The sequence below is a fragment of the Pseudophryne corroboree genome, chromosome 5 (assembly GCF_028390025.1).
Source record: "Pseudophryne corroboree isolate aPseCor3 chromosome 5, aPseCor3.hap2, whole genome shotgun sequence".
Lineage (NCBI taxonomy): Eukaryota > Metazoa > Chordata > Amphibia > Anura > Myobatrachidae > Pseudophryne > Pseudophryne corroboree.
Window position 1 is genome coordinate 84,628,172 of NC_086448.1, and position 27,052 is coordinate 84,655,223.

The 27,052-nt window shown below is 49.5% G+C and overlaps 1 protein-coding gene across 7 annotated transcripts in view; it reads right to left on the bottom strand.

The window, feature by feature from the left end:
* CDK14 (cyclin dependent kinase 14) overlaps positions 1–27,052 on the bottom strand; it is a 1,134,790-nt gene that overhangs the window by 122,122 nt on the left and 985,616 nt on the right. For all 7 annotated transcript variants that reach the window (XM_063921438.1, XM_063921439.1, XM_063921441.1 and 4 more), the window contains one exon: positions 24,893–25,037. In XM_063921438.1, coding sequence (XP_063777508.1) covers positions 24,922–25,037 — 116 coding nt within the window. In that variant the 3' untranslated portion in view covers positions 24,893–24,921. The remainder of the gene's footprint in view (positions 1–24,892; positions 25,038–27,052) is intronic.

Consider the following 27,052-nt stretch of genomic DNA (forward strand, 5'->3'; position numbering starts at 1 on the left):
CAGTCTGCCCTTTTGGGTTAGAGTATGAGGGATATGGTATTAGAGTTGGTTTAGTGGTTAGGGTATTACGGGTTAGATTAGGGGATGGGGTTACAGTATTAGGGATAGGGTATTAGGGTTGGTTTAGGGCAGGGGTCAGGGAACTTTTGTACCTTTTACGCCAAAATATATTTAGATACGCCGACGTTACCCCCTTGATTTGAAAAGAAGGAAAGCATATTATTGTGCATATATACTGGTTATCACTGTTTATATGGCATTTCTGAGATACTGTATATATATATATATTATAAGGGCACGGTCGTGCCCTTATATTAAGGCTGAATCGAACAAACGGAATTCTCCCATAGGGAACTTCTGAGATGGGGGCATGGTGTTTGAGGGGCTACACCTCAAAACTGATTGGACGTACTGAGCTGAAATTTGGCATGGGAGCGTAGAATCGTCACCTGCTGCTGCATGCCAAATTTCAGGGCAAAATAATAAAAAATGAGGAATTGGGAGTAACCTAAAGTTCCAACTGTCAGTTTTTTTCTGCCACTCCCTCAGTGGCTTTTTGACATGGTTTTCCTATAGAGTGAATGAGGAGATTTTTGGGAAGGCATAACTCAGGATAGAGGACGAATTAAGACTTGGGGTTTGTTTTATTAGATAGAGTATGTCCCAGTGTAGTGCCTTTTGGGGTTGTGGTTTTTGAGAAAGTTATAGGTTTTTTTTAATTAAGTAAAATATGCCCCATTATAAAGATAGGGCTTTTCAATTTGTTGCGGCTGCGCAGTGGCCGCCAGCAGGGGGTGTACAAACAGTAGCTTCAAATGGGTGTACAAATATGGCTGACATCTGCACAGAAGCGGACATCGGATCTGCGATCCTCCTCGCAGCCAGAACACTCTGCCGGTCCCCTCCTTAAATTGACGCTTGGCCAGCAATAAGGTATCCGGGGGGAGGGGGGAAAGGGGCAGTAAGTGAGCGGCGCGGGTGGCTCATTTATACACCGGGCGCCCTGTGCGGCGGTGTAATATTGCCCTCCGCCCCCGCCGCCGCGTGTGCTGACCTGGGAGGGGAATGCTGGCACAGGAGTGCAGACTACCTCTCTGGCTAATGGGTGATGAGAGGTATCTGCAGTGCATGAGCGGCTCCCCGGCCCTGCTGCTAGTACGGTGTGAGTGCGGCCAGGCAGAGGTGTCAGTGTGGAATCGCCAGCAAGTCACCCAGCGACCCGTCAGAGCAGCGGAGGAGGGATGCGGCGTCATACACCCAGCAGCAGCATCTCCGTCCTCACAGCCGCTGCCCGGACACCGCACACACAGCTGCTGCCCGCTCCTTGCTGCTGGACACTATTGGGGAGGGCCTGGCATGTGCCAGCGGCGGCTGCCCGGGGATATATACTGTGCACCGGTCCCTGGGCTGGGAGTCTCTGTGCTGCACTTGCACAGTGTGAGGAGGACACAGAGGGAAGGGGTTTTTATATCCACACACACAGGAGACACGCTGAACCGCACCATCAGGAGGATCCCACCACCACAGTCCAGAGAAGCCTGTGTGTGTGTGTGTCCGTGTCCCCTCCCCCTTCACCTCCCCCTTCATCTCCTCCCCCCCCCTCCTCTCCCCCTCCCCTCCCCCTCCCTGCTGTTTGTCCGGCCTCCCTCCCCTCCCCTCCCCTGCTGTGTGTCCGGCCACCCCCCCCCCGCCCGCCCCTGCTGTGTGTCCGCCCCCCCCCCCCCCCGCCCGCCCCTGCTGTGTGTCCGGCCACCCCCCCCCCTCCTCCCCTGCTGTGTGTCCGGTCACCCTCCCCTCCCCTGCTGTGTGTCCGGCCACCCCCCCCCCCCGCCCCTGCTGTGTGTCCGGCCACCCCCCACTTCTCCCCTGCTGTGTGTCCGGCCATCCCCCCCTCCTCCCGCTGTGTCCGGCCACCCCCTACCACCTTCCCTCCCTGCCGTGTGTCCGGTCACCCTCCCCTCCCTGCCGTGTGTCCGGTCACCCTCCCCTCCCTGCCGTGTGTCCGGTCGCCCTCCCCTCCCTGCTGTGTGTCCGGCCGCCCTCCCCTCCACTGCTGTGTGTCCGGCCACCCTCCCCTGCTGTGTGTCCGGCCACCCCCCCCTCCTCCCCTGCTGTGTGTCCGGCCACCCCCCCCTCCTCCCCTGTTGTGTGTCCGGCCACCCCCCCCCCTCCTCCCCTGCTGTGTGTCCGGCCACCCCCCCCCCCCTCCTCCCCTGCTGTGTGTCCGGCCACCCCCCCCCCTCCTCCCCTGCTGTGTGTCCGGCCACCCCCCCCCCCTCCTCCCCTGCTGTGTGTCCGGCCACCCCCCACTCCTCCCCTGCTGTGTGTCCGGCCACCCTCCCCCGCCCCTGCTGTGTGTCCGGCCACCCCCCCCCTCCTCCCCTGCTGTGTGTCCGGCCACACCCCCCCTCCTCCCGCTGTGTCCGGCCACCCCCTACCACCTTCCCTCCCTGCCGTGTGTCCGGTCACCCTCCCCTCCCTGCCGTGTGTCCGGTTGCCCTCCCCTCCCTGCTGTGTGTCCGGCCGCCCTCCCCTCCACTGCTGTGTGTCCGGCCACCCCCCCTCCTCCCGCTGTGTCCGGCCACCCCCTACCACCTTCCCTCCCTGCCGTGTGTCCGGTCACCCTCCCCTCCCTGCTGTGTGTCCGGCCGCCCTCCCCTCCCCTGCTGTGTGTCCAGCCACCCCCCCCCTTCCCTCCCTGCTGTGTGTCCGGCCACCCCCCCTCCCTGCTGTGTGTCCTGCCACCACCCCCCCCCCCAGACACGCCTGACGCACACGCATATGCAGCGCCTGACACACACGCAGCACCTGACACACACACACACAGACGCAGCACCTGACACTCACACGGACCTGACACACACGCACACACACGCAGCGCCTGACACACACACACAGACACGCAGCGCATTTGACACACACAGACACGCAGCGCATTTGACACACACAGACACGCAGCGCATTTGACACACACAGACACGCAGCGCATTTGACACACACAGACACACAGCGCATTTGACACACACACACACACGCAGCACCTGACACACGCACACGCACACCTGACAGACGCACTCACACGCTGCACCTGACATACACACACGCAGCACCTGACACACACGCAGACACGCAGCACCTGACACGCACACACATAGCACCTGACACGCACACACGCAGCACCTGACACACACGCAGCACCTGGCACACACGCAGCACCTGGCACACGCAGCACCTGACACGCAGCGCCTGACACGCGCAGACACGCAGCGCCTGACACGCGCAGACACGCAGCGCCTGACACGCGCAGACACGCAGCGCCTGACACGCGCAGACACGCAGCGCCTGACACGCGCAGACACGCAGCGCCTGACACGCGCAGACACGCAGCGCCTGACACGCGCAGACACGCAGCACCTGACACGCGCAGACACGCAGCACCTGACACACACACACACAGACATGCAGCACCTGACACACACATGCAGCACCTGACAGACACACACACACAGACATGCAGCACCTGACACACCCACACACAGACATGCAGCACCTGACACACCCACACATATACAGACATGCAGCACCTGACACACCCACACACATACAGACATGCAGCAACTGACACACACACACACACACACACACACACACATACAGACATGCAGCACCTGACACACCCACACACATACAGACATGCAGCACCTGACACACCCACACACATACAGACATGCAGCAACTGACACACCCACACACATACAGACATGCAGCAACTGACACACCCACACACATACAGACATGCAGCAACTGACACACACACATACAGATATGCAGCACCTGACACACACACACACACACACACACGCAGCACCTGTCACACAAATATACATGTGGCATTTAACGCACACACGCACAGCACCTGACACACAATCATATACACTCAGAGCATCTAACACACACATACACACGCAGCACCTGCCACTCACACATATATACACATGCAGCACCTGCCACTCCCACATACATGAACAGCACCTAACACACACATATATACATGCAGCACCTGACACACACATACACGCGCAGCACCTGACAGTCACACACATACAGATGCGACACCTGACACAAACACATACACGCTCAACACCTGACACCCACGTGGCAGCTGACGCATACAAATTCAGCACCTGAGATACACACATATACACGTGCAGCACCTGAGACACACACATACACGTACAGCACCTGACATACACACACACATGTATGTACAGGCGCGGCTCCAGGCACACACATACATACATATATACGTACGTACACACACGGCACTTGACACACACACACACACACGTACACGCGCGGCACCTGACACACACACGTACGTACACGTGTGGCACCTGACACACACACACACACGTATGCACACGTGTGGCTCCTGACACACACACACACGCATGGCTCCTGACACACACACATGTACTTACACGCGCGGCTCCTGACAACCACACGCATGTACACGCGCGGCACCTGACACATACACGCGTGTACGTACACACATGCACAGCACCTGACATACACACATGTAGGTACGTGCCACCTGACACACACACGTACACGCACGACACTTGACACACACGTACGTGCACGCACGGCACTGACACGTACGTACGTACGTACGTACGCGCACGGCACCTGACACACACGTACATACTAGTGATGAGTGGGTTCGGTTCGTCAGAATCCGAACCCCCGAACTTCACCCATTTTACAAGGGTATGAGGCAGGTTCGAACCTTCCCGCCTTGCTCGGCTAACCCGAGCGCGCCCTAACGTCATCATCCCGCTGTCGGATTCTCGCGAGATTCGGATGTCTGCATTCGTGGAAAGGGGTCCTATGTGTAAACATGGGACCCCTTTCAGTCCGTGTGGTCCGGGTGTTCGGTTTGTTGTTTTGCCAAGTACGTGGATTTAATCTGGAACCTGGATCAGGTGAGTATAATTATCTTTTATTTTCAGGTACCTGTGGATTCTACTTGGAGAAGAGGACCGACTGCTTCGTGTCAACATAGGTAAGTATGTGTGTGTCGGCAGGTGTGAAATAAAGTTTTACTTTCACGGTGTCTGTGTCCTGTTTTTATTTGGGTATTTTTTCCCCAGTAGAACTACAGGTACCAGCGGGCCCGTTTTTCTCCTGCATGCTGGTACTTGTGGTTCTCCAAGTACCAGCTTGCGGGGGAGGCTTGCTGGGACTTGTAGTACTACTGGAAAAAACAATATTCTTTCAATTTTCTCAAGGCTATCAGCCTCCCATCCGCAGCCCTTGGATGGGGGGGACAGCCTCGGGCTTCACCCCTGGCCCTTGGGTGGCTGGGGGGGGGGACCCCTTGATTGAAGGGGTCCCCACTCCCCCAGGGTACCCCGGCCAGGGGTGACTAGTTGTATATTTAATGCCACGGCAGCAGGGCACTGTATAAAAGTGACCCCCGGCTGTGGCATTATCTGTCCAGCTAGTGGAGCCCGATGCTGGTGTAAAAAATACGGGGGACCCCTACTCTTTTTGTCCTCCGTATTTTTTTGCACCAGCACCAGCCGCAGAGCCCGGTGCTAGTTTTAAAAATACGGGGGATCCCCTGTCCGTTTTCCCCCCGGATTTTTAGAACCAGGAGCGGCTCGAAGAGCCCGAGGCTGGTTATGCTTTGGAGGGGGGACACCACGCAATTTTTTTTCCGTTTTTTTCACATTCCATTTAAAAAAAAGAAAAAAATAATCTTTTAAAAAATATATAAATAATACTTGTGCCTCCAAAAAAGACAAACCAAGTACCTAATCCAGGCATTCCCAACCGCGGTCCTCAAGGCACACCAACAGTGCAGGTTTTAGTGATATCCAGGCTGCAGCACAGATGGTTAAATCAAAATAACTGAGCTACTAATTAAGTCACCTGTGCTGAAGCCTGGATATCACTAAAACCTGCACTGTTAGTGTGCCTTGAGGGCCGCGGTTGGGAATGCCTGACCTAATCCCTTCTAATATAAATAGATATGCTATTACCAAAAAAAAAAAAACAGCAAAAAAACATGTTTTTAATTTTTTTTATTAGATTCCGCCAGCAAAGTGTGGTGGATTGAAAATGACGAATTTACTGTTTAAAAGCACTGTTGTCGAATTTACAAACTTCAATTGAATATACTTTTGTCGAATTGCCGCATTTGTACCATTGCAGAAAAGTAGAATTTGTCAAATGTCGAATTTTAAAAAAAATAGAATTTTGAAAGCCTGTAAGAATAGGCCCCGCCCCCTTCTTCACATCAGCCGTCCCCTTCTACCCCTGTACCTTGCTCTCTCCCGTCTGTAGGACTAGGCCCCGCCCCCTTCTTACCCTCCAGTGACTGCTCTCTCCTGACAAGTGGACCAGGCCTGCCCCCTACACGCTGCTGGTGTCTTCATTGTTACTTGGTCTGGAGCTCCGCTGGGGAGAGAACTCACGTGAGCTCATTAAGAATGAGGAACTGGGATGTTTTAATTTTATTGTGAGTAGTGTAGTGTGGTTATGTTGTATGGGGGGTATAGTGTAATTATGAAGTGCAGCATATGGGAGGGCTATAGCATAGTGATGTAGTGTGGCATATGGGGGGTGGTAGCGCATAGGCGTGCGCACAGGCACTCCCTAATGTCCAGCACTGCTGCTGCTTGCTGTAGCACAGTGATCGCTGAGTGTGTGATCGGTGGAGCCTAGCCTGCAGCTCATTTCCGTACCTCCCACCACCGCTGCGCCCGCCCCCCCCCTGCCTGCTGCTAATACTATGCTGAGTGCATTCGTCGGCGGCCTCACTGGGGGGACTGGCGTCACCTTGCAATGTGACGTGGTGATGTCCGCCCATGCTCTCCTCCCGCCCACCTGTGCTTTCCTCCCGCTGCGGTCTCTCAGTCCTAGTGTGCAGCGGCCGCCACACCACTGGCAGTGTTCCTCTAGGAGGGACTGGGAGCCGCCAGCAGACACATTCTGCTGAGACTTACTTGTCAGTGCGGGTTCCGGATGGCAGGCGGCGGGTGGGAGGGAGGGCAGACGGGGAGCAGGTGTCACAAGGAGTGTGTGGGTAACTAATTCACAATACTTCCGCTCAACGTGGCACTGCTGGTCCTTCATCTCCCATGTCTCTTCACCAGGTGGCGGGCGGCCCGGAAATTAAGTGATGTGTTGTGCAGCAGTCAGTGTGAAGTGACTGTGAGTAACACTGGTGGTGCTGATGATGCTGCTGCAGAATCGGGAAGCAATTAATTCATAAATATAATGTACTCTATCAGTGTATTATACATACATAAACATGTACATACGTGTATTTGTGTATACATGTTTATACATGAGTGTGTGTGTGTGTATATATATATATATATATATATATATATATATATATGACTTGGGGTTTGCTTTATTAGATAGAGCATGTCCCAGTGAAGTGCCTTTTGGGGTTGTGGTTTTTCAGAAAGTTACAGCGTTTTTTTAATTAAGAGAAATATGCCCCATTACAGAGATGGGGCATTTCAATTTTTTGCGCCTGCGCAGTGGCCGCCAGCAGGGGGTGTACTACAGGGCCTTCACTTGAGAGCCGCAATATGGCCGCCTTCTCCCCGGTTATTCTGTAAATAGGAAAATAACCTCACAGGTTCACATAGGGCAGAGTTGCCACTACTAGTGCAGGGCTGTAACATACAGTACTAAGGAAAAGCCATATTCTAAAGCGGCACGGTGACCTCACCCCTCTCAGAGACACCAGGGCGCAGCACACTGTATGGGGTACACTTGGTACACACACCTGTTAGCTCAGGGCAGCACTATAGGACCCTCCTGTAATGCTGTGCTGGCGGCGTGTAGTGATCAGGGCACTGGGAGACTGGCTGGCTGGTCTCCGTCTCTGCTGCCTATAGAACTTCCACCTCTGTTATATATCAGGGCTGCTCTCCTGTGTGTTCTCTTCCTCTCCTACCTCACACTGGAACTGGCCGCCCAGAGAACGAGAGGGCAGCGGCTGACAGAGAGGGTGCAGCAATCTGTGTGGGCAGAGCCCTTCACAGCAAGGTGTCCTTATGCTGTGCCCCGTGTAGTCACTGTGATCAATAAAGACTCTCACCCTGGTATGCTCTCTATTTATTATTTATTTTTTTACACTGCGGCATGCTCGAGGGAAGGGAGCAGGCACCCCCCCACCCCACCGCCACTACTCCGCCAGCATCACTGCAGAGCCGGTCAGTGTTCCGTCGGCAATGAGCAGTAGGCAGCCACCAGCAACAACAGTCAGGAAGCTGTTACTCCCGGCAGCAGTAGCGTCAAGCTGCAATTCAGCCAGCGGCACGATGATCCGGGAGACAGTGGCAGCACAGGGAAGCAGTACCCCCTCCAATCGCAGCACCAACCAGGAGACTGAGGCAGCAACCTACCCCCAGCAGCAGCACCACCCTGATGATAGGTAAGATGCATTTTGGTGTCACAAGAAGGTGGCCGGAGTAGTGGCTGGCTGTGGTCACACCCCGGGGAAAAGTGATAGTGATTTCAGTGTTCCCTTGAGCAGTGATTGGATGTGTAGCTGTATGGAGGCTATGTATGTATAGATGTGAGCGGCAGTGTGCGGATGTATGGGGGCGGCAGTGTGCGGTTGTAAGAGTGCGGCAGTGTGCGGTTGTAAGAGTGCGGCAGTGTGCGGTTGTAAGAGTGCGGCAGTGTGCGGTTGTAAGAGTGCGGCAGTGTGCGGATGGATGTAAGAGTGCGGCAGTGTGCGGATGGATGTATGAGAGCGGCAGTGTACGGCTGTATAACTGCGTCGGTATGCGGCTGTATAACCGCGTCGGTGTGCGGCTGTATGAGAGCAGCAGTGTGCGGATGTATGAGAGCGGGGTTGTACGGCTGTATGAGAGCGGCAGTGTGCGGATGTATGAGAGCGGCAGTGTGCGGATGTATGAGAGCGGCAGTGTGCGGCTGTATAACTGCGTTGGTGTGTGGATGTATGAGTGCGGTGGTGTGTGGATGTATGAGAGCGGCAGTGTGCGGATGTGTGAGAGCGGCAGTGTGCGGATGTGTGAGAGCGGCAGTGTGCGGATGTGTGAGAGCGGCAGTGTGCGGATGTATGAGAGCGGCAGTGTGCGGACGTATGAGAGCGGGGTTGTTCGGATGTATGAGAGCGGCAGTGTATGGATGTATGAGAGCAGCAGTGTACAGTTGTGTGAGAGCGGCAGTGTGCGGATGTATGAGAGCTGGGTTGTACGGATGTATGAGAGCGGCAGTGTGCGGATATATGAGAGCGGCAGTTTACAGCTGTATGAGAGCGGCGGTGTGCGGCTGTATGAGAGCGGCAGTGTGCGGATGTATGAGAGCGGCAGTGTGCGGATGTATGAGAGCGGCGGTGTGCGGATGTATGAGAGCGGCGGTGTGCGGATGTATGAGAGCGGCGGTGTGCGGATGTATGAGAGCGGCGGTGTGCGGATGTATGAGAGCGGCGGTGTGCGGATGTATGAGAGCGGCGGTGTGCGGATGTATGAGAGCGGCGGTGTGTGGATGTATGAGAGCGGCAGTGTATGGATGGCAGCGTCATAGGGAGGGATGTCAGAATGCTGTTATAGGATTCCTAATACAAAATGGAATCCCTATAGTGGGCGGGGCTGACACCATGGCACCACGTTGGGCTTGATGGGCAGGTAGTGCAGCAAGCACACCCAAATTGGCGTCTGACGTCGCCTGCAGTCCACACTGTTGTGAGGAGTCCGAGTTAATTTTGACTGTGTAGTGCACTCACAGAGGACCTACCGCCCGTCCCCTCCTCGCATCTGAGCAGCAGGTCAGGCTCTTATTTTCTTTTTAATCAGGAGAGGCCGAGTGAACTGTGAGCAGGGGGGCAGAGCTACATGGGACCCAGAGGGGCTGCTGTGCTGTCAGAGAGGGAGAGGAAGAGAGAGATGAAGCTACTGCAGATCCCCAGCTGATTGTGAGGTGCCGGGTTGAAGGGTGATGTGATCACCCTTCTCCCTCGCTGCCGCTGGGGACCGCATCTAGGCTTCCTCCATCGAGGGCACGCGGCGCAGCAGTGGGCAGCATGTAATGAGTTTGTCTGACTCATACTGCTGCCTGTTGTGGACACCTCCGTCCGTACGGACTGGTGTACATGCCCAGCACAGAGGTGACAGTGTTGGTGGAAGTGCTGCCCGGCTCTGACCCTGCAGGCCTCCCTGATCTGGCTGCAGCCGCTGCGGCCTGAAACCCCTGCCGGTCCCCTCCATAGACTTCTGCCTGGCCAGCACTGAGGTACTAGGGGTAGCCCAGCTGCGGGAAGGGTATGTCTCTGGCTTTCTCTCCGGCAGGGGAAGGTGACAGCGGGGGAGGAAGCGTTGCCCACCTCAGACACTACAGGCCTCCCCGATCCAGCTGTGGCCACAGCTAATGCTGCCAGAACCCCCTGCTGCTCTCCTTTGTTGACTGCCGCATGGCCAGTGCTGAAGTACTGGGGGTAAGCCAGCTACGGGAAGAGTGTCTCTGCCTCGGGCTCTCTCTCTGGCTGGGGAAGGAAGGGCTGATTCTCTGGCACAACAGGGAGGGCTGGGCTGCAGGAACACAGCACTGGAAGAAACAGGAGGCCGAACTCATGACCAAAAAGTGAGCAGTGCCGTGATCAGCCCCCTGGTCTTTCCCTCTCTCTGGGTGCAGAGCTGTATTCTATAGAGAGAGCTGAGATGGGAAGAAGGGGAACGGCACCTGACACACACATACACGCGCAACACCTGACACACACACATATACACGTGCGGCACCTGACACACACACACACACACACACACGTAGAATCAGACACAATAAAATAAACATGCAGCACCTGACACACACATACACACGCAGCACCTGACACACACACATATACACGCAGCACCTGACACACACACACATATACACGTAGCACCTGACACATACATATACACGCAGCACCTGACACATACATATACACGCACACCATTAGACACACTAATATACACACGCAGCACCTGACACACACATACACACGCAGCACCTTACTCACACACACATGTACACGCGCAGCACCTGACGCACACACATGTACACGCGCAGCACCTGACGCACACACATGTACACGCGCAGCACCTGACGCACACTCATGTACACGCGCAGCACCTGACGCACACTCGTGTACACGCTCAGCACCTGTTGCACACTCGTGTACACGCTCAGCACCTGTTGCACACTCGTGTGCACGCGCAGCACCTGACGCACACTCGTGTACACGCGCAGCACCTGACGCACACTCGTGTACACGCGCAGCACCTGACACACACACATATACACGTGCGGCACCTGACACACACACACGTAGCATCAGACACAATAAAATAAACATGCAGCACCTGACACACACATACACACGCAGCACCTGACATATACATATACACATGCGGCACCTGACACACACATACACGTAGCACCTGACACATACATATACACGCACACCATCAGACACACTAATATACACACGCAGCACCTGACACACACATACACACGCAGCACCTTACTCACACACACATGTACACGCGCAGCACCTGACGCGCACACATGTACACGCGCAGCACCTGACGCACACACATGTACACGCGCAGCACCTGACGCACACACATGTACACGCGCAGCACCTGACGCACACACGTGTACACGCGCAGCACCTGACGCACACACGTGTACACGCGCAGCACCTGACGCACACACGTGTACACGCGCAGCACCTGACGCACACTCGTGTACACGCGCAGCACCTGACGCACACTCGTGTACACGCGCAGCACCTGACGCACACTCGTGTACACGCGCAGCACCTGACGCACACTCGTGTGCACGCGCAGCACCTGACGCACACACATATACACGTGCGGCACCTGACACACACACGTAGCATCAGACACAATAAAATAAACATGCAGCACCTGACACACACATACACGTGCGGCACCTGACACACACACACGTAGCATCAGACACATAAGATAAACATGCAGCTCCTGACACACATATACACACGCAGCACCTGACACACACACATATACACGTGCGGCACCTGACACACACACACGTAGCATCAGACACAATAAGATAAACATGCAGCACCTGACACACATACACACGCAGCACCTGACACACACACATATACACATGCGGCACCTGACACACACACATATACACGCAGCACCTGACACATACATATACACGCACACCATCAGACACACTAATATACACACGCAGCACCTGACACACGCATACACACGCAGCACCTGACACACACATACACACGCAGCACCTTACTCACACACACATGTACACGCGCAGCACCTGACGCACACACATGTACACGCGCAGCACCTGACGCACACACGTGTACACGCGCAGCACCTGACGCACACTCGTGTACACGCGCAGCACCTGACGCACACTCGTGTACACGCGCAGCACCAGACGCACACTCGTGTACATGCGCAGCACCTGACGCACACTCGTGTACACGCGCAGCACCTGACGCACACTCGTGTACATGCGCAGCACCTGACGCACACTCGTGTACACGCGCAGCACCTGACGCACACTCGTGTACACGCGCAGCACTTGACACACACACATATACACGTGCGGCACCTGACACACACACGTAGCATCAGACACAATAAAATAAACATGCAGCACCTGACACACACATACACGTGCGGCACCTGACACACACACACGTAGCATCAGACACAATAAGATAAACATGCAGCACCTGACACACATATACACACGCAGCACCTGACACACACACATATACACGCAGCACCTGACACATACATATACACGCACACCATCAGACACACTAATATACACACGCAGCACCTGACACACACATACACACGCAGCACCTTACTCACACACACATGTACACGCGCACCTGAAGCAACACACATGTACACGCGCAGCACCTGACGCATACACATGTACACGCGCAGCACCTGACGCACACTCGTGTACACGCGCAGCACCTGACGCACACTCGTGTACACGCGCAGCACCTGACGCACACTCGTGTACACGCGCAGCACCTGACGCACACTCGTGTGCACGCGCAGCACCTGACACACTCGTGTACACGCGCAGCACCTGACGCACACTCGTGTACACGCGCAGCACCTGACGCACACTCGTGTACACGCGCAGCACCTGACGCACACTCGTGTACACGCGCAGCACCTGACGCACACTCATGTACACGCGCAGCACCTGACGCACACTCATGTACACGCGCAGCACCTGATGCACACTCATGTACACGCGCAGCACCTGACGCACGCAGCACCTGACGCACGCAGCACCTGACACAGACATACGTATTCATGCACAGCACCAGACATACACTTGTACACACGCGGAGCACCTGATACACACACATATACACCCGCAACACCTGACACACACACACACACACACACAGGACCTGACACACACATACACAGGCAGCACCTGACACCACGCACTCACACGTACAAGCAATGCATTTCACGCCTACCTCCAGCCTCAGTCACAGGCTGCTGCCGCCTACCCCCCTCCCTGCATCAGCTGCAAAGGCAGCAAAATATTTTGACCAAAGTCTAAAGGCCCATACACATTAAACAATGTCGATCTGTGAGCGACATCGTCTAATGTTTCCCCCTCCCGGGCCGGCGGCCGACTGTACACACTGAGCGATATGACCGCTCATATCGCTCAGTGACGTCACGCCCCCGCCAGCCCTGCACGAAGGTCGTGGACGACAGTCCACATCCTTCATGCATGCCCTACCGACAGCGACGATCGTTGCCGACCCGCGGGGCCGCGCATTCGTTCGTCGCTGGCAGCATACACACTTAACGATAAAACGAGCAATGTCGCTCAAGGAGGGGGAAAATGAGCGACGTCGCTCATTAAATCGTTAAGTGTGTACGGACTTTAAACAATTCGGTTTGGTAAATAAAATAATTTTGCACAGAATAGTGATGTTATACGAACATTTTCATTAAACATTTAAAAAATCAAATGTTTATTCTTACAGTGAAATTTTACATTTCTGAATAAAAAAAATAAATTTAAAAAAAGCGATGAAATTCCATAGACAAAAAACCTTACGGTTTCACATGTCCCATTAAGGCTTCTTAGACATGATCGAAATTTCAGAAACCTGTTGTAACTCTTCCACTCAAACTCCAAAAAGCAATGAAATTCCGATCATTAAGGCTGACACCTTAATGGACGTGTTCCTTGCGCAATACAGATATGGTATGCCATCACAGCCTGTGGGTAAGTGCAGATTCAGCACTCTCACAGAGTGACATTGCTGTCACTCACACAATGGTGGAGCTGCTAATTCACAGATTTGTGTGCTCATTGGAATACACACATGCAGTCTATGCAACTGAAGGTCTGAGCGGAAGACAAAGCTGCTCGGATGAGGTAAGAGTGTTGTTGGTTGGAGGGAGGAGACAGCATTGTGGATGGGGGAACAAAAGTGTGTGGCTAGAGGGAAGACTAAGCAGCACTAATGGGGGGGACAAAGAAACACAGGGGATAATTCAGACTGCAGCGATCGCAGTCTGAATTAGTTTGTGGGGTGCGAATGCACAATGGCTGCACTGTGCGTGCGTACCCGGGAGCGCAGCGCGGGGAGGGCCTGACATGCTGGGCGGACTAGCCCTGTGCTGGGCGTCACATTGCATGTCAGAGTAAATGATTGTAGATGTGCTAAATTTGGCACATCTACAATCAACTGAGCAGCACAGAGAGAAGGAAACGGTGGTACAGACAAGGCACAGGTGGGGAAAGGCAGATGGTACAGATAAATTAGTACAGACTAGCACAGATGGGAGAACACAGCAGTAGGGATTGGGGAATACAGAGCAGCATGGGGGTGTAGGGGAAGTAAGTGTAGATGCATAGACCGTAGATGTGGTATTATAGTTTTAGCAATTAACCAAGATGTTTGAGGGAGCTAAATGTGTATTCTAAATGAGATGGATGTATGGAGTTAGAAGGATGTTGTAACAAGGTGGGATTGTTGTGACTGAATGGGATGGTTGTGAGGACTGTGTGGGATGGGAGCACCACATAACTGCTCAGACCTTCAGTTGCATAGACTGCATGTGTGTATTCCAATGAGCACACAAATCTGTGAATTAGCAGCTCCACCATTGTGTGAGTGACAGCAATGTCACTCTGTGAGAGTGCTGAATCTGCACTTACCCACAGGCTGTGATGGCATACCATATCTGTATTGCGCAAGGAACACGTCCATTAAGGTGTCAGCCTTAATGATCGGAATTTCATTGCTTTTTGGAGTTTGAGTGGAAGAGTTACAACAGGTTTCTGAAATTTCGATCATGTCTAAGAAGCCTTAATGGGACATGTGAAACCGTAAGGTTTTTTGTCTATGGAATATATATATATATATATATATATAACATTTCCCCGCCAATTCTTTTTTTGGCAATGAATGGGTTAATTAACAATGAATGGGTTAATTAACACTTTTTCCCCAAAACACAAGAATGAATGTGAGAAAGATGGATGAGGGGGGAAGGGGGGAACATGACATTTAGGAGACAGATGGTCACATCCTCACCTCAGTAATGTCAGTGGGAATTTACCACTGTTATGTGGGCCACTGTCTGGTCCTGCGGATCTCCGTCAGTGGTCAGCCACAGAACACTTCAAGTTCTGTGTGTGGGTTGGCGGGCCACGGGCGGGAGGACAGGACAGCGCAGAGCGGGCGCGAGGGAGCGTGTGTGACATCAGCACGTCACACCGCGGCCAGGAACACAGCACAGGGCGGCGAAGAGCACAGCGCAGGGTGGGCAGGAGGGAGCGCGGTGTGAAGTCAGCACGTCACATCGCGAGCCAGCCGGTGCTGGACGGGGCTGTGTCTCGGCAGCGCGACCGTTCGTTACCCCCAAGAATTACATTTTTACCCCATTTGGGGTAATTTACCCCTGTTCCCTGACCACTGGTTTAGGGGTTAGGATATTAGGGTTAGTTGGGGTATTAGGGATAAGATATCAGGGTTGGTTGAGCGGTTTCTGTTAATATATTAGGGTTAGAGGTTATGGTAAGGGAGAGGTTTGGGGTTAGGTTTGTGTTAGGGTAGTAGGGCCAGGCATAGGGTATTAGGGTTAATGTTTAGGGGAGGGTTAGGTTAAGTGGGGTGGGGGTTAGGTTAGGGATGCTGTACGTCCCGGATTTAGTGGGATTGTACCGGATTTTCTAAACCCAAGCTCCCGGGAATAATGGAGCAGAGAGGGTTTAGTCATCCAGTGGTCAGCGGCTGCAGGTAACAGAGCCCCGGCCTACAGCAGCATCTGTAAGGTTGTGAGACAGAAACGTACGGCCAGGTCACCAAGGTCCAGCTGGGGGAGTGTCCAGTATGGAGCATGTCGGCATTCTCATGTCCACACGATGAATGTTGACAATACGCCTGCCGACCATATCATACGCAACCCATTTGGTTCATAGCAGGCGGCACAATGCAATAGTGAATTCTGAGAGCACTCTCCTGACTACACAGTGACAAAGTGAATCATGTGTTTAGGCAGAGCATCGCTGCATTTCCGCTCTCCCTATAAAGCGCTCGGGTCTGTGTCAGCACTAATTAATACAACACGAACCGATCATCTTCACAGTTAAGACAAGAGGGGCCCGGGATTTGCTGAATCTTCGCCCAACCTGGATTATGCTAAACTGCTTCATTCACAGTCCAGGCTCCTCCGCACGTCAGGAGGACAGCGTTTCTTCCCTCCAGTGATAAACAAATTATACATGAAATCAATTCCACTTCACAATCATTTTCCCCATTGGGTATTATCTTTCCTCCCCTGCTCCCTCTAGTTAAGTTTGCGTTCTGCAACTTGCTAATGAGCTGGGGGCTCTCTGTTCCAGGTGGCACCCCCTGCCTGGAAGTCATGACATTTCCCATTTCAAATGCTGCTGGCATTTTTCGACAGCTCCTGCTAACTAGCCTTTTTGACCCGCACTAAGAGCAACTCATCTGATCGAATCTTCTAACCTGCCAATCATCCTGGCAAATGATCTTCACAGTCACTCCCTAGGCAGAATAGAAAAGGAAAAGCAGGAGAGAGAGCGAGAATATGAAGTAGGATAGCAAGCTTAGCTGCTTCTGCCGCTACCTAATGAGAATACTTTAAGTCTCTGAGGCAGCTGATGCATTGAAAGGCTGGTGGGAAAATTAGGACAGGACTGAATGTCTGGCTCAGTAATTACAGATTTCTTCCCAAAGACAGATAATTCTGCAACTAACACCTTAGAGATGTTTGTGGGTATTTTTTTTTTTTTTATGTTTTTTAACTACACTATAGCACCTTTGTTCCCGTACACAGGAAAAAACACAGATCTTCTTTTCTAGCGTTAAAAACAGATTTTTTATTTTTTTTAGCTAATACCGTTATGATCCTCGGCAAAATCCCAAAGGAGATGCTTACAGTTTGGTAATTAATTTTTCCCAATTTATGCAGCTGTTCCGAAGCATATTTTACAAAGATAAAATGTGTATTACAAAATGCTGTAGCCGGATAGGCAAAATAAACCGTATTATGATAACATCTGTCTCGTCCTCTGTGCGAGCTGAAACAATACCTGATTTGAGGGTTCTTAAATAGCGATAGGGAATCTATACCGTAAATAGTAATAGGAGAGCAAGGATTTTTTTTTTTATCCCCTGTATATTTATTTTTGGGGATAACACGGGCACATATCTTCTCAGCACCATGACAACGGAATACAGCAAGGTACTCAGACGGAATTTTCAATAACAGAACTGAGTGCGTGTCACAAATACATCAAAAAGGAGGAAACACTGGGATTTGTAGAAGCTTAATTCTCATTTTCTATTAAATATATGTTTTTTTTCACCCGCATGTTTACTAATGTTACCTTGGTTATTATTCTGTTGTCACTATGGCCCTCATTCCGAGTTGTTCGCTCGCTAGCTGCTTTCAGCAGCCGTGCAAACGCTTAGCCACCGCCCTCTGGGAGTGTATCTTAGCTTAGCAGAAGTGCGACCGAAAGGATCGCAGAACGGCATAGAAAAAATTTCGAGCAGGTTCTGAGTAGCTCCAGACCTACTCCTAGCTTGCGATCACCTCAGACTATTTAGTTCCTGTTTTGACGTCACAAACACGCCCTGCGTTCGGCCAGTCACGCCCACGTTTACCCAGGCACACCTGCATTTGTATCTGACACACCTGCGTTTTTCAGCTGACTCCCTAAAAACGGTCAGTTACCTCCCAGAAACGCCCCTTTCCTGTCAATCACTCAGCGGCAAGCAGTGCGACTGAAAAGCGTCACTGGACCTTGTGTGAAACTGCATCAGCTTTTGTGAAAGTACGTCGCGTGTGCACATTGCACCGCATACGCATGTGCAAAAGTGCCGCTTTTTGACCTAATCGCCGCGCTGCGACCGAAAACAGCTAGCGAACAACTCTGAATGACCCCCTATATACGTCACAGACTGGCTTCGGGGGAAGTATTGTTCCGCGGCCCAGTTGCACCCAATAAACTGCTGGATGTGACAAGACTGCAAGTGAGAGACACGCTGGACTTGTTGCAGTTGACTACATCATTTTTAGGTTTTTTGTTACCTTTACCATAGTTTTTATAGTGCAGTCACCATTGTTTTTATATTATTGTCTCTTGCCTATTTTCTTTTCCCCCCACTACCTGAATGTTATACTTCTGCTAATAGCGCACCCTGCCAGAGGAAACTTATGCAGTGAGCCCACATGGCTGCCTTGGGTGGTTCTTTCTGGGACAGTATGCACATCACGTGGAACTATTCATTAGTGAGTTTCATACTACACACGTTATAGTCACGCGTATATGTCTTAGTTTTATTGCATGGTTTACCTCACACATGGTACCCTTTATAGTGCACCCAAGATGGCTGCATCACCTGGTACACCCATGGGTAGGATGAACCATTCTTGGAACTGATGGTTATGTAACGGTTCGGCTTCTAACGTTAGTACACTACAACTTCCCCATTTTGTGTCATCTCTTCTAGGTATTGCCTATTCCACCCTGGGTAACAAATGTAGCATGCCCAAAATGGCTGCTTCGCCTGGTACCTTTCATGGGTAGGTTATGTAACCTGTGTAATTTAGGGGTCTATTTACTAAGCCTTGAATGGAGATAAAGTGGACGGAGATAAAGTACTAGCCAATCAGCTCCTAACTGCCATGTCACAGGCTGGGTTTGAAAAAATGACAGTTAGGAGCTGGTTGGCTGGTACTTTATCTCCATGCTCTTTATCTCCATCTAAGGCTTAGTAAATAGACCCCTTAATACCTAAAATGGCTGCACCAACCCTGCATTAAGTTCATTATGTACACTATGGGGGTGATTCAGACCTGATCGCTAGCTGCTAAAATTGTAGCCTGCGATCAGAAAGTCGCCGACCAAGGGGAGTGTATATTCACCGTGGAAGTGTGTGATCGCAGTGTTCTTGTACATCCCAGTCGTATTATGTTGCGACGAAGACACATTTTTGGCAAAAAAATAACAGCCAACGTTACCAGCCTCAATGTGCCATGTAGTGCTCACTCACTCCAGGCATCTCATGCTACATTGCACATTGAGGCTAGATGTATGCCCCATGGGTGAACCCAGACAAAACACCCAAGTCCCAGTGAGATCTAAGATAACACAGCCTATCAGTACCTTGATGTGACAACAGAGAAGACAGCAAGAGTAACAGTCCCCAAATGTGCACAGAGAGAATGTCTAAGCTGTAAACACCTAGAACACAGATGAGCTGGAAGACCATAAGTAGAGGACAAATAAACAACTTCAACTCAAATATGATTTTATGTGACAACCTTTTCTGAATGTTAGGAAAGCACACAGACTGTCTGGCAGGACTTGGCTGCTGTCCTGGCATTAATAATGTAGCCCAGTGCACAGAAAAGGTGGGTTACAACATGTTCCAACGTTAAAACCCCCCAGACAAAACAAACATCAAAACAAACAAGGACATCAACGTTAATAAATCACAATGGAAAACTGTAGTATTATTCTGTCACCACAGGAAATGCCACAGAAGGTGGATCTGATCACACTCACAGCCTGGCAAACTGATATAAACAAAATCTACATGGTTCCCATACTTGCTGATACTTTATGGCCTAATTAGACCTAACTGATCTGCGTCAAGATCTGTGTCTCTCATCCACACACATTACTTGCTTCCACACAGAATTACAGTACTTTATCCAGGCTGCGCCCACTCTACCGGTATGACTTCCCACACACAATAAGACTCTCCTCTAGTCTCCAAACGTTCCCTGAAAAAACTCACCTCTTCAGGCAAGCTTATCAAATTCCGGACCAGCCCACATAACCTTCAGTGCCTCCCTATCTAATTACATTACCGCTGTACAGTTCACACATAACCTCACAGATTTTGTCTTTTTGCCTATTTCCCTATAGATTGTAAGCTTGCATGCAGGGCCTTCGTACCTCTAAGTCTGACTGTTTTTACCCAGTTTTTTTCTATTACTGTTGTTCCAATTGTAAAGCGAAACGGAATATGCTGCGCTATATAAGAAACTGTTAAATAAATAAATAATGGACTACAAATCAGAAAATGTATTGGCTCAAAACAAAACAAAGAACGTTCACATTCAACATCTATATGGAAGCTATTAGGTGTCGACTGGGACAAATGGTTAATCCAGTTGTACAATGACTACATTTAAAAATCCCAAAACCTAAAAAAAAGCTGTGTGATATAACAATCAGTAATTGGACATGGCACTAGAGCACACACACAAAAAAAATCAGCAGAGTGTACACTTATTTCAGAAATAATATGTTTTTACTATCATTGCTCAGCTTCAGCAGTTGGACAGCAGCCTAACTTCATAACTTAGTATGAGGCTCAGTGTCACTGGGGGCCTAATTGAGACCTGATCACTCGCTAGCAATTTTTTGCAGCGCTGCGATCAGATAGTCGCGCCCATTGGGGAGTGTTTTTGCTTTGCAAGTGTGCGATCGCATGTGCATCCGAGCGGTACAAAAAAGTTTTGTGCCGTTTCTGAGTTGCCAAGAACTTACTCAGCCGCTGCGATCACTTCAGCCTGTCTGGGTCCGGAATTGACGTCAGACAGACACCCGCCCTGCAAACGCTTGGACACTTCTGCGTTTTTCCAAACACTCCCAGAAAATGGTCAGTTGACACCCACAAACGCCCTCTTCCTGTCAATCTCCTTGCGATCGGATGTGCGAATGGATTCTTTGTTAAAGCAATTGGACAGCAACGATCCGCTTTGTGCCCGTATGACACACCTGCGCATTATGGTGCATACGCATGCACAGTTCTGACCTGATCGCAGTGCAGCGAAAAAACTTAGTGTGCGATCAGGTCGAAATGACCCCCTGGGTCTCCATAGTAATCATCCATTTCTGGCATGCTGAACTTGGACAGTGCAGCTCTTTGCTGCTTATCGCAACTCTGTCCACAGACAAATCCGCCAGTAATCGGAGCAGACAGTGATCAGAGATCAGATGGTGGAATCTAAGCCACATCCAAGTATAAGGTCACCGAAGGGTTGTCTGTGATATTTACTCACAAACTACAGTAATAAAAAAAATAATAGTAAGTTAACAGGTGAAGGCATTTGTGCAAATAACACAATGACAAACTGACGCAGCTTTGTCTAAATTCAAAGTTTTGCCGTTCTATTGTCAAGTATTGCGGATGTAACAAAATATAAACCTGAAGAAACTGAGACAATAATTTTTCACTGATTGTTTCAAACAAATGGTACTTTCCATCACTTGTCTCGCCTTTGGTACGAGTTTCACATCTGTATGGCAAGTATAGCAATTTGCAATTATAATTTGCATACTTTTTAGCCCACTTCTGTGAGCAGTAATTAAAATCAATTTTATGCAAATGTACTCGTTAATATTTCAGTCACATTCATGTATTTATATTCTACCCCTTCAGTGGAAACTGCCAAAAGCAAATATTTAAATTATTTTTATCAATTCAATTTAGCCCCAAGGAGGTGAAATTTGTCTTGCCTATCAGCACGTCATCACACAAAAAAAACTTATGTTCAAAACCACTGTACAAATTAAAATTATCCATGCTTTATTTTGAATGTAAAATTTCTATTATTTTGTTTTAGGAGTATAGTAAATAGAAAAGTGAAAGGATTACATGTGAGGAAAATGTGTGTAGCCCTTAGGTACAAGCGTTCTGTGCACTACCTCTCTGGTGACTAAAGGGGACAATTATTAACCCTTCTAAAGAACTCAAGCGGAACTCAAGTGTTACTGAGGGTGACAGAAAGACACATGCCAGCAGTCCTGCTGGGAGTTGGGTACGAATGGTTGACAGTTATCGACATTCTTCCGGATCCCGGAGGTCATGTATCTACAGTGGCTTTCCAGTTAGTAGTTCTCCCCTATTCTTATTCTTAACTCCTAAACTACTAACCATCTCCCCAGTGCCTAACCCTAGCCGCCCCATCCCCCCCCCCACACACACACTTCCCCCCATACCATGCCCCTGAACCTATGCTCTAACCCTCCTGTTGGCACCTACAATTAACAGCCTACATCCTCCGATTGTCGACATTTCATAACGGTGACATTTCAGATGTGTCACCATTGTTAACCTGTTGACAGTTGGAGAACGTTGACCTATTGCCCATTGATAGTTTGAGCCATGTTGACATTCTGAATGACGAAATTTGTCAGGGGGCCCTCAATTCTTACGGGGAAGCCCTGCCAATGGTAACAATCATCTAATAGATATGATTTATTTAGTACATTCTATAAAATGATTCCCACAGTCTGATTGGTTGCTAAGGGCAACTCCTTCACTTGCCCTCTTTAGAAATTTTGATAAATCTCCCACTAAATCTCAACTAGATAGAAGAACAGTCTTAAATCTAATTTGGGTGCATCTATCCTCTGCAGAGCAGCTGCACCTAGAGGTTCCTCTGAGTGGAGCAGAGGACACTAATCTGGAACAATCCCTTTGTTAAGGTCCTGATAGTCAACACACAAACACAAACTTGGTGAAGCATAAAGACTTTTAGATTCTGCATAATCCGTCCACCATTTATTTTTCTAAGGATCTGTCAACAACAGTAGATGTTCCTAGGAGGGATTCCTCTAGATTTTTACAGTGTGGGGTGACTGACAGGGTGGTCTCGAGGATGACACCCAGGCAGCGGACATGAGGAACAGCCAGTAGCGAGATGTTGTCAATAGATAATGAGTTTAGTGTTGGACATGTTTAGTTTGAGAAAGTTGCAGTGGAATTTAACAATTTTTTTAACCTATTTTTGCAGAGGTGGGCCTACCCCCATATGGACACCCATCACGTGTGGTCATCCCTGACCAGAGCCCTGTCATTACTGTTCTGATGATCTGGGCTGGCAACTAGGTATAGTATAAAAACTGGGGTAACGTAGCTAATAAAATCTGTGACTTGATGCTTATTGGTTCAAGGACCTTTTCTGTGTGCTACTTTTCATGGGCATATTAGGCTTTTCTGTGTGCTACTTTTCATGGGCATATTAGGCTTTTCTGTGTGCTACTTTTCATGGGCATATTAGGCTTTTCTGTGTGCTACTTTTCATGGGCATATTAGGCTTTTCTGTGTGCTACTTTTCATGGGCATATTAGGCGGTTGGGGGTGGGGGGTTGTAAGATGCGTGGCCCTTATATCAGGAAATAGACAGGAAAGACTAATAAATGCATAAATAAACCAGTTATATTTATGACGTCAAAGCAAAGAAAGTGAATGATTGGTACCATCCATCGCACGGTAAATCAGTAGTGCGTTACACACAGACAGTAAGTAGTTAATCTGGCATTTCCACATCGGATCCTATGTCTCCAGCACTTCTCATTTCCCTATTCCATCAATGGGGGTGATTAAGACCTGATTGCTAGGCTGCTAAAATTGTAGTCCTGTGATCAGATAGTCGCCGCCCAAGGGGAGTGTATATTCACTGTGCAAGTGTGCGATCGCATGTGTACGCTGAGCTGCAAAAATCCCTCAGTCAGTGGACAGCTGCAAATCCGTTCGCACCTCACTCACCAGTGAATGATTTGCTCTGTGTGTGCAACCCAGACCTTACTTCTACAGTGCGATCAGAACGGGCTGATCGGGGCCGGAGCTGACGTCACACACCCTCACTGAAAACGCTTGGGCACGCCTGTGTTTTTCCAGACACTCCCAGAAAACGTTCAGTTACCACCCACAAACGCCCTCTTCCTGTCAACCACCATGAGAATGGCTTTGCGGTTAGAATTTTCGCACCAGCCTGTCGCTGACCGGCAACGCCTGTTGTTGTTTGCCGATGCACGTGCGCATTGCGGTGCATAGGCATGCGCAGTTATTACCTGATCGCACGCTTAACGCACAGCAGCGATCGGGTCTGAATTGAGCCCTATGTTTGGATGGTGGTGGCTCAAGCTGTCACAATTAGTGTGACAGGACACAGTAATGGCAAGCTCAACAGCAATGAGTACTCTGCAACACAATCCTTCTCAGCAAACTCAGGTTGAACACGATGGGCAATTTGTCCTATTCAACCTCAAATACTATGTTACTATGTATGTAACTCAGTGCATCATCTCCATGAGGGCACAACGATTACATGAGCCTCTGGGAACATAAAACTCTCATCAATGTTCCATAAACTACCCAATTGCTATGGCAATGGACTATATATCTGTAAATAGCAGTCTCATTTATTTGTACATATCATATATACATAATTTTGACAGAAAGTCTGTTATAATTTTCCCATCATGCACCTACCTGAATTCCACACACATGGCCAGAAATCATCAGTGCTTGCTGTTTGAGAGACTTTTGCTGAAACTATTGTTTTTCCCAAACACCCGCATGGCCTCTCCAGCTTCTGGCTGTAACTTCACATTCGGTACGGTAAAAATGGAAGACACTGTGAGGAAAGAAAGAGACAGCAAGTTAAAGTATCGTCTGCCATAGGAAGTGCTGCACACAGTGGCTCTACCACGGATTGGAAAAAATACAAAAATGAACTTGGAGAACTGGTGTAAATGATTATTGTGCACTTGTCACTTACAACCTATTCCCCTGGAATGTGCAAGGGGCTCCTGAATTTAAAGTAACTGCCCTGAACTCCTGGGAGATTAGATCAGCTTCACGGATCCTCCCTACTTCCTCTATGAAGTGAGCGGTCTTGATGCTTGGTGATATGATTGCCTCATTGTGGGCCTACCTACCCCGCTGAGTGACTCAAATACAGGTTGAGTATCCCTTATCCAAAATACGTGGGACCAGAAGTATTTTGGATATCGGATTTTTCCGTATTTTGGAATAATTGGATACCATAATGAGATATCATGGCGATGGGACCTAAGTCTAAGCACAGAATGCATTTATGTTTCATATACACCTTATATACACAGCTTGAAGGTCATTTTAGCCAATATTTTTAATGACTTTGTACATTAAACAAAGTGTGTGTACATTCACACAATTCATGTATGTTTCATATATACCTTATACACACAGCTTGAAGGTCATTTAATACAATATTTTTAATAACTTTGTGTATTAAACAAAGTTTGTGTACATTGAGCCATCAGAAAACAAAGGTTTCACTATCTCACTCTCACTCAAAAAAGTCCGTATTTCGGAATATTCCGTATTTCGGAATGTTTGGATATGGGATACTCAACCTGTAGTGACATTGAGCAGCGTAAGCTTGGGCCATTATGATAATGAATCACAGCACCACACTCCCCGATCTCCCACCTTGGGTTCCCCTCCCAGAGATACCAAATGGGAAATTCCAGTAGGAATCAATTGCATTACAGGTTGAGTATCCCTTATCCAAAATGCTTGGGACCAGAAGTATTTTGGGTATCGGATTTTTCCGTATTTTGGAATAATTGCATACCATAATGAGATATCATGGTGATGGGACATAAATCTAACCACAGAATGCATTTATGTTTCATATACACCTTATACACACAGCCTGAAGGTAATTTTAGCCAATATTTTTTATAACTTTGTGTATTAAAGAAAGTGTGTGTATATTCACACAATTCATTTGTGTTATATACACATTATACACACAGTCTGAAGGTCATTTAATATAATAATTTTAATAACTTTGTGCATTAAACAAAGTTTGTGTACATTGAGCCATCAAAAAACAAAGGTTTCACTATCTCACTCTCACTAAAAAAAGTCTGTATTTCGGAATATTCTGTATTTCGGAATATTTGGATATGGGATACTCAACCTGTACTAACATATTATATGGAGGTCACAATTTTAAGGCGGCAGCTACTTAGGGTCTTGTTTACTGGAAAGCTTGCAGCACTTTGGGGCTTCCTTCAGGAGTAGAGTGAGGTATGACTTTGGGCCAGATGTACTAAGGGATCTATTTACTAAGCCCTGAATGGAGTTAAAGTGGAGAAAGATAAAGCACCAGCCAATCACCTCATAACTGTCATGTCACAGGCTGTGTTTGAAAAATAATACGAGCTGATTAGTTGGTCATTTATCACTCTCCACGTTTTAAGGCTTAGTACATCTGGCCCTCAGTGAGCTGAAAATGTTGCTCCTCTATGCACTACAAACTAGGGTCAATGAGCCAGTATTTTGCAGACTAGCTTCCCCTACATTTATCCAAAACTTTATGCTTTGGTGATACCGTCATTGGCCAACAAAATCATAAAATGCATTATGCAGAATAATAGATCTCTTGAAAATGCCTGTGTGTGATGTCATTGGTTCTTAGTGAAATGAAAGGTCTCCTTCTCACGAACAACAGTAAAGCCCACAAAAAGGATTTTCTCAATTGTATGTAGGTAACAGATTCACTACACCTCAGTGCAGGACAGGTTCATAGGAAACGGATAGGATGCATTCTCATAGAACCACAAACTAGAGTAGCAACCTCCAATTTTATGGCTCAGT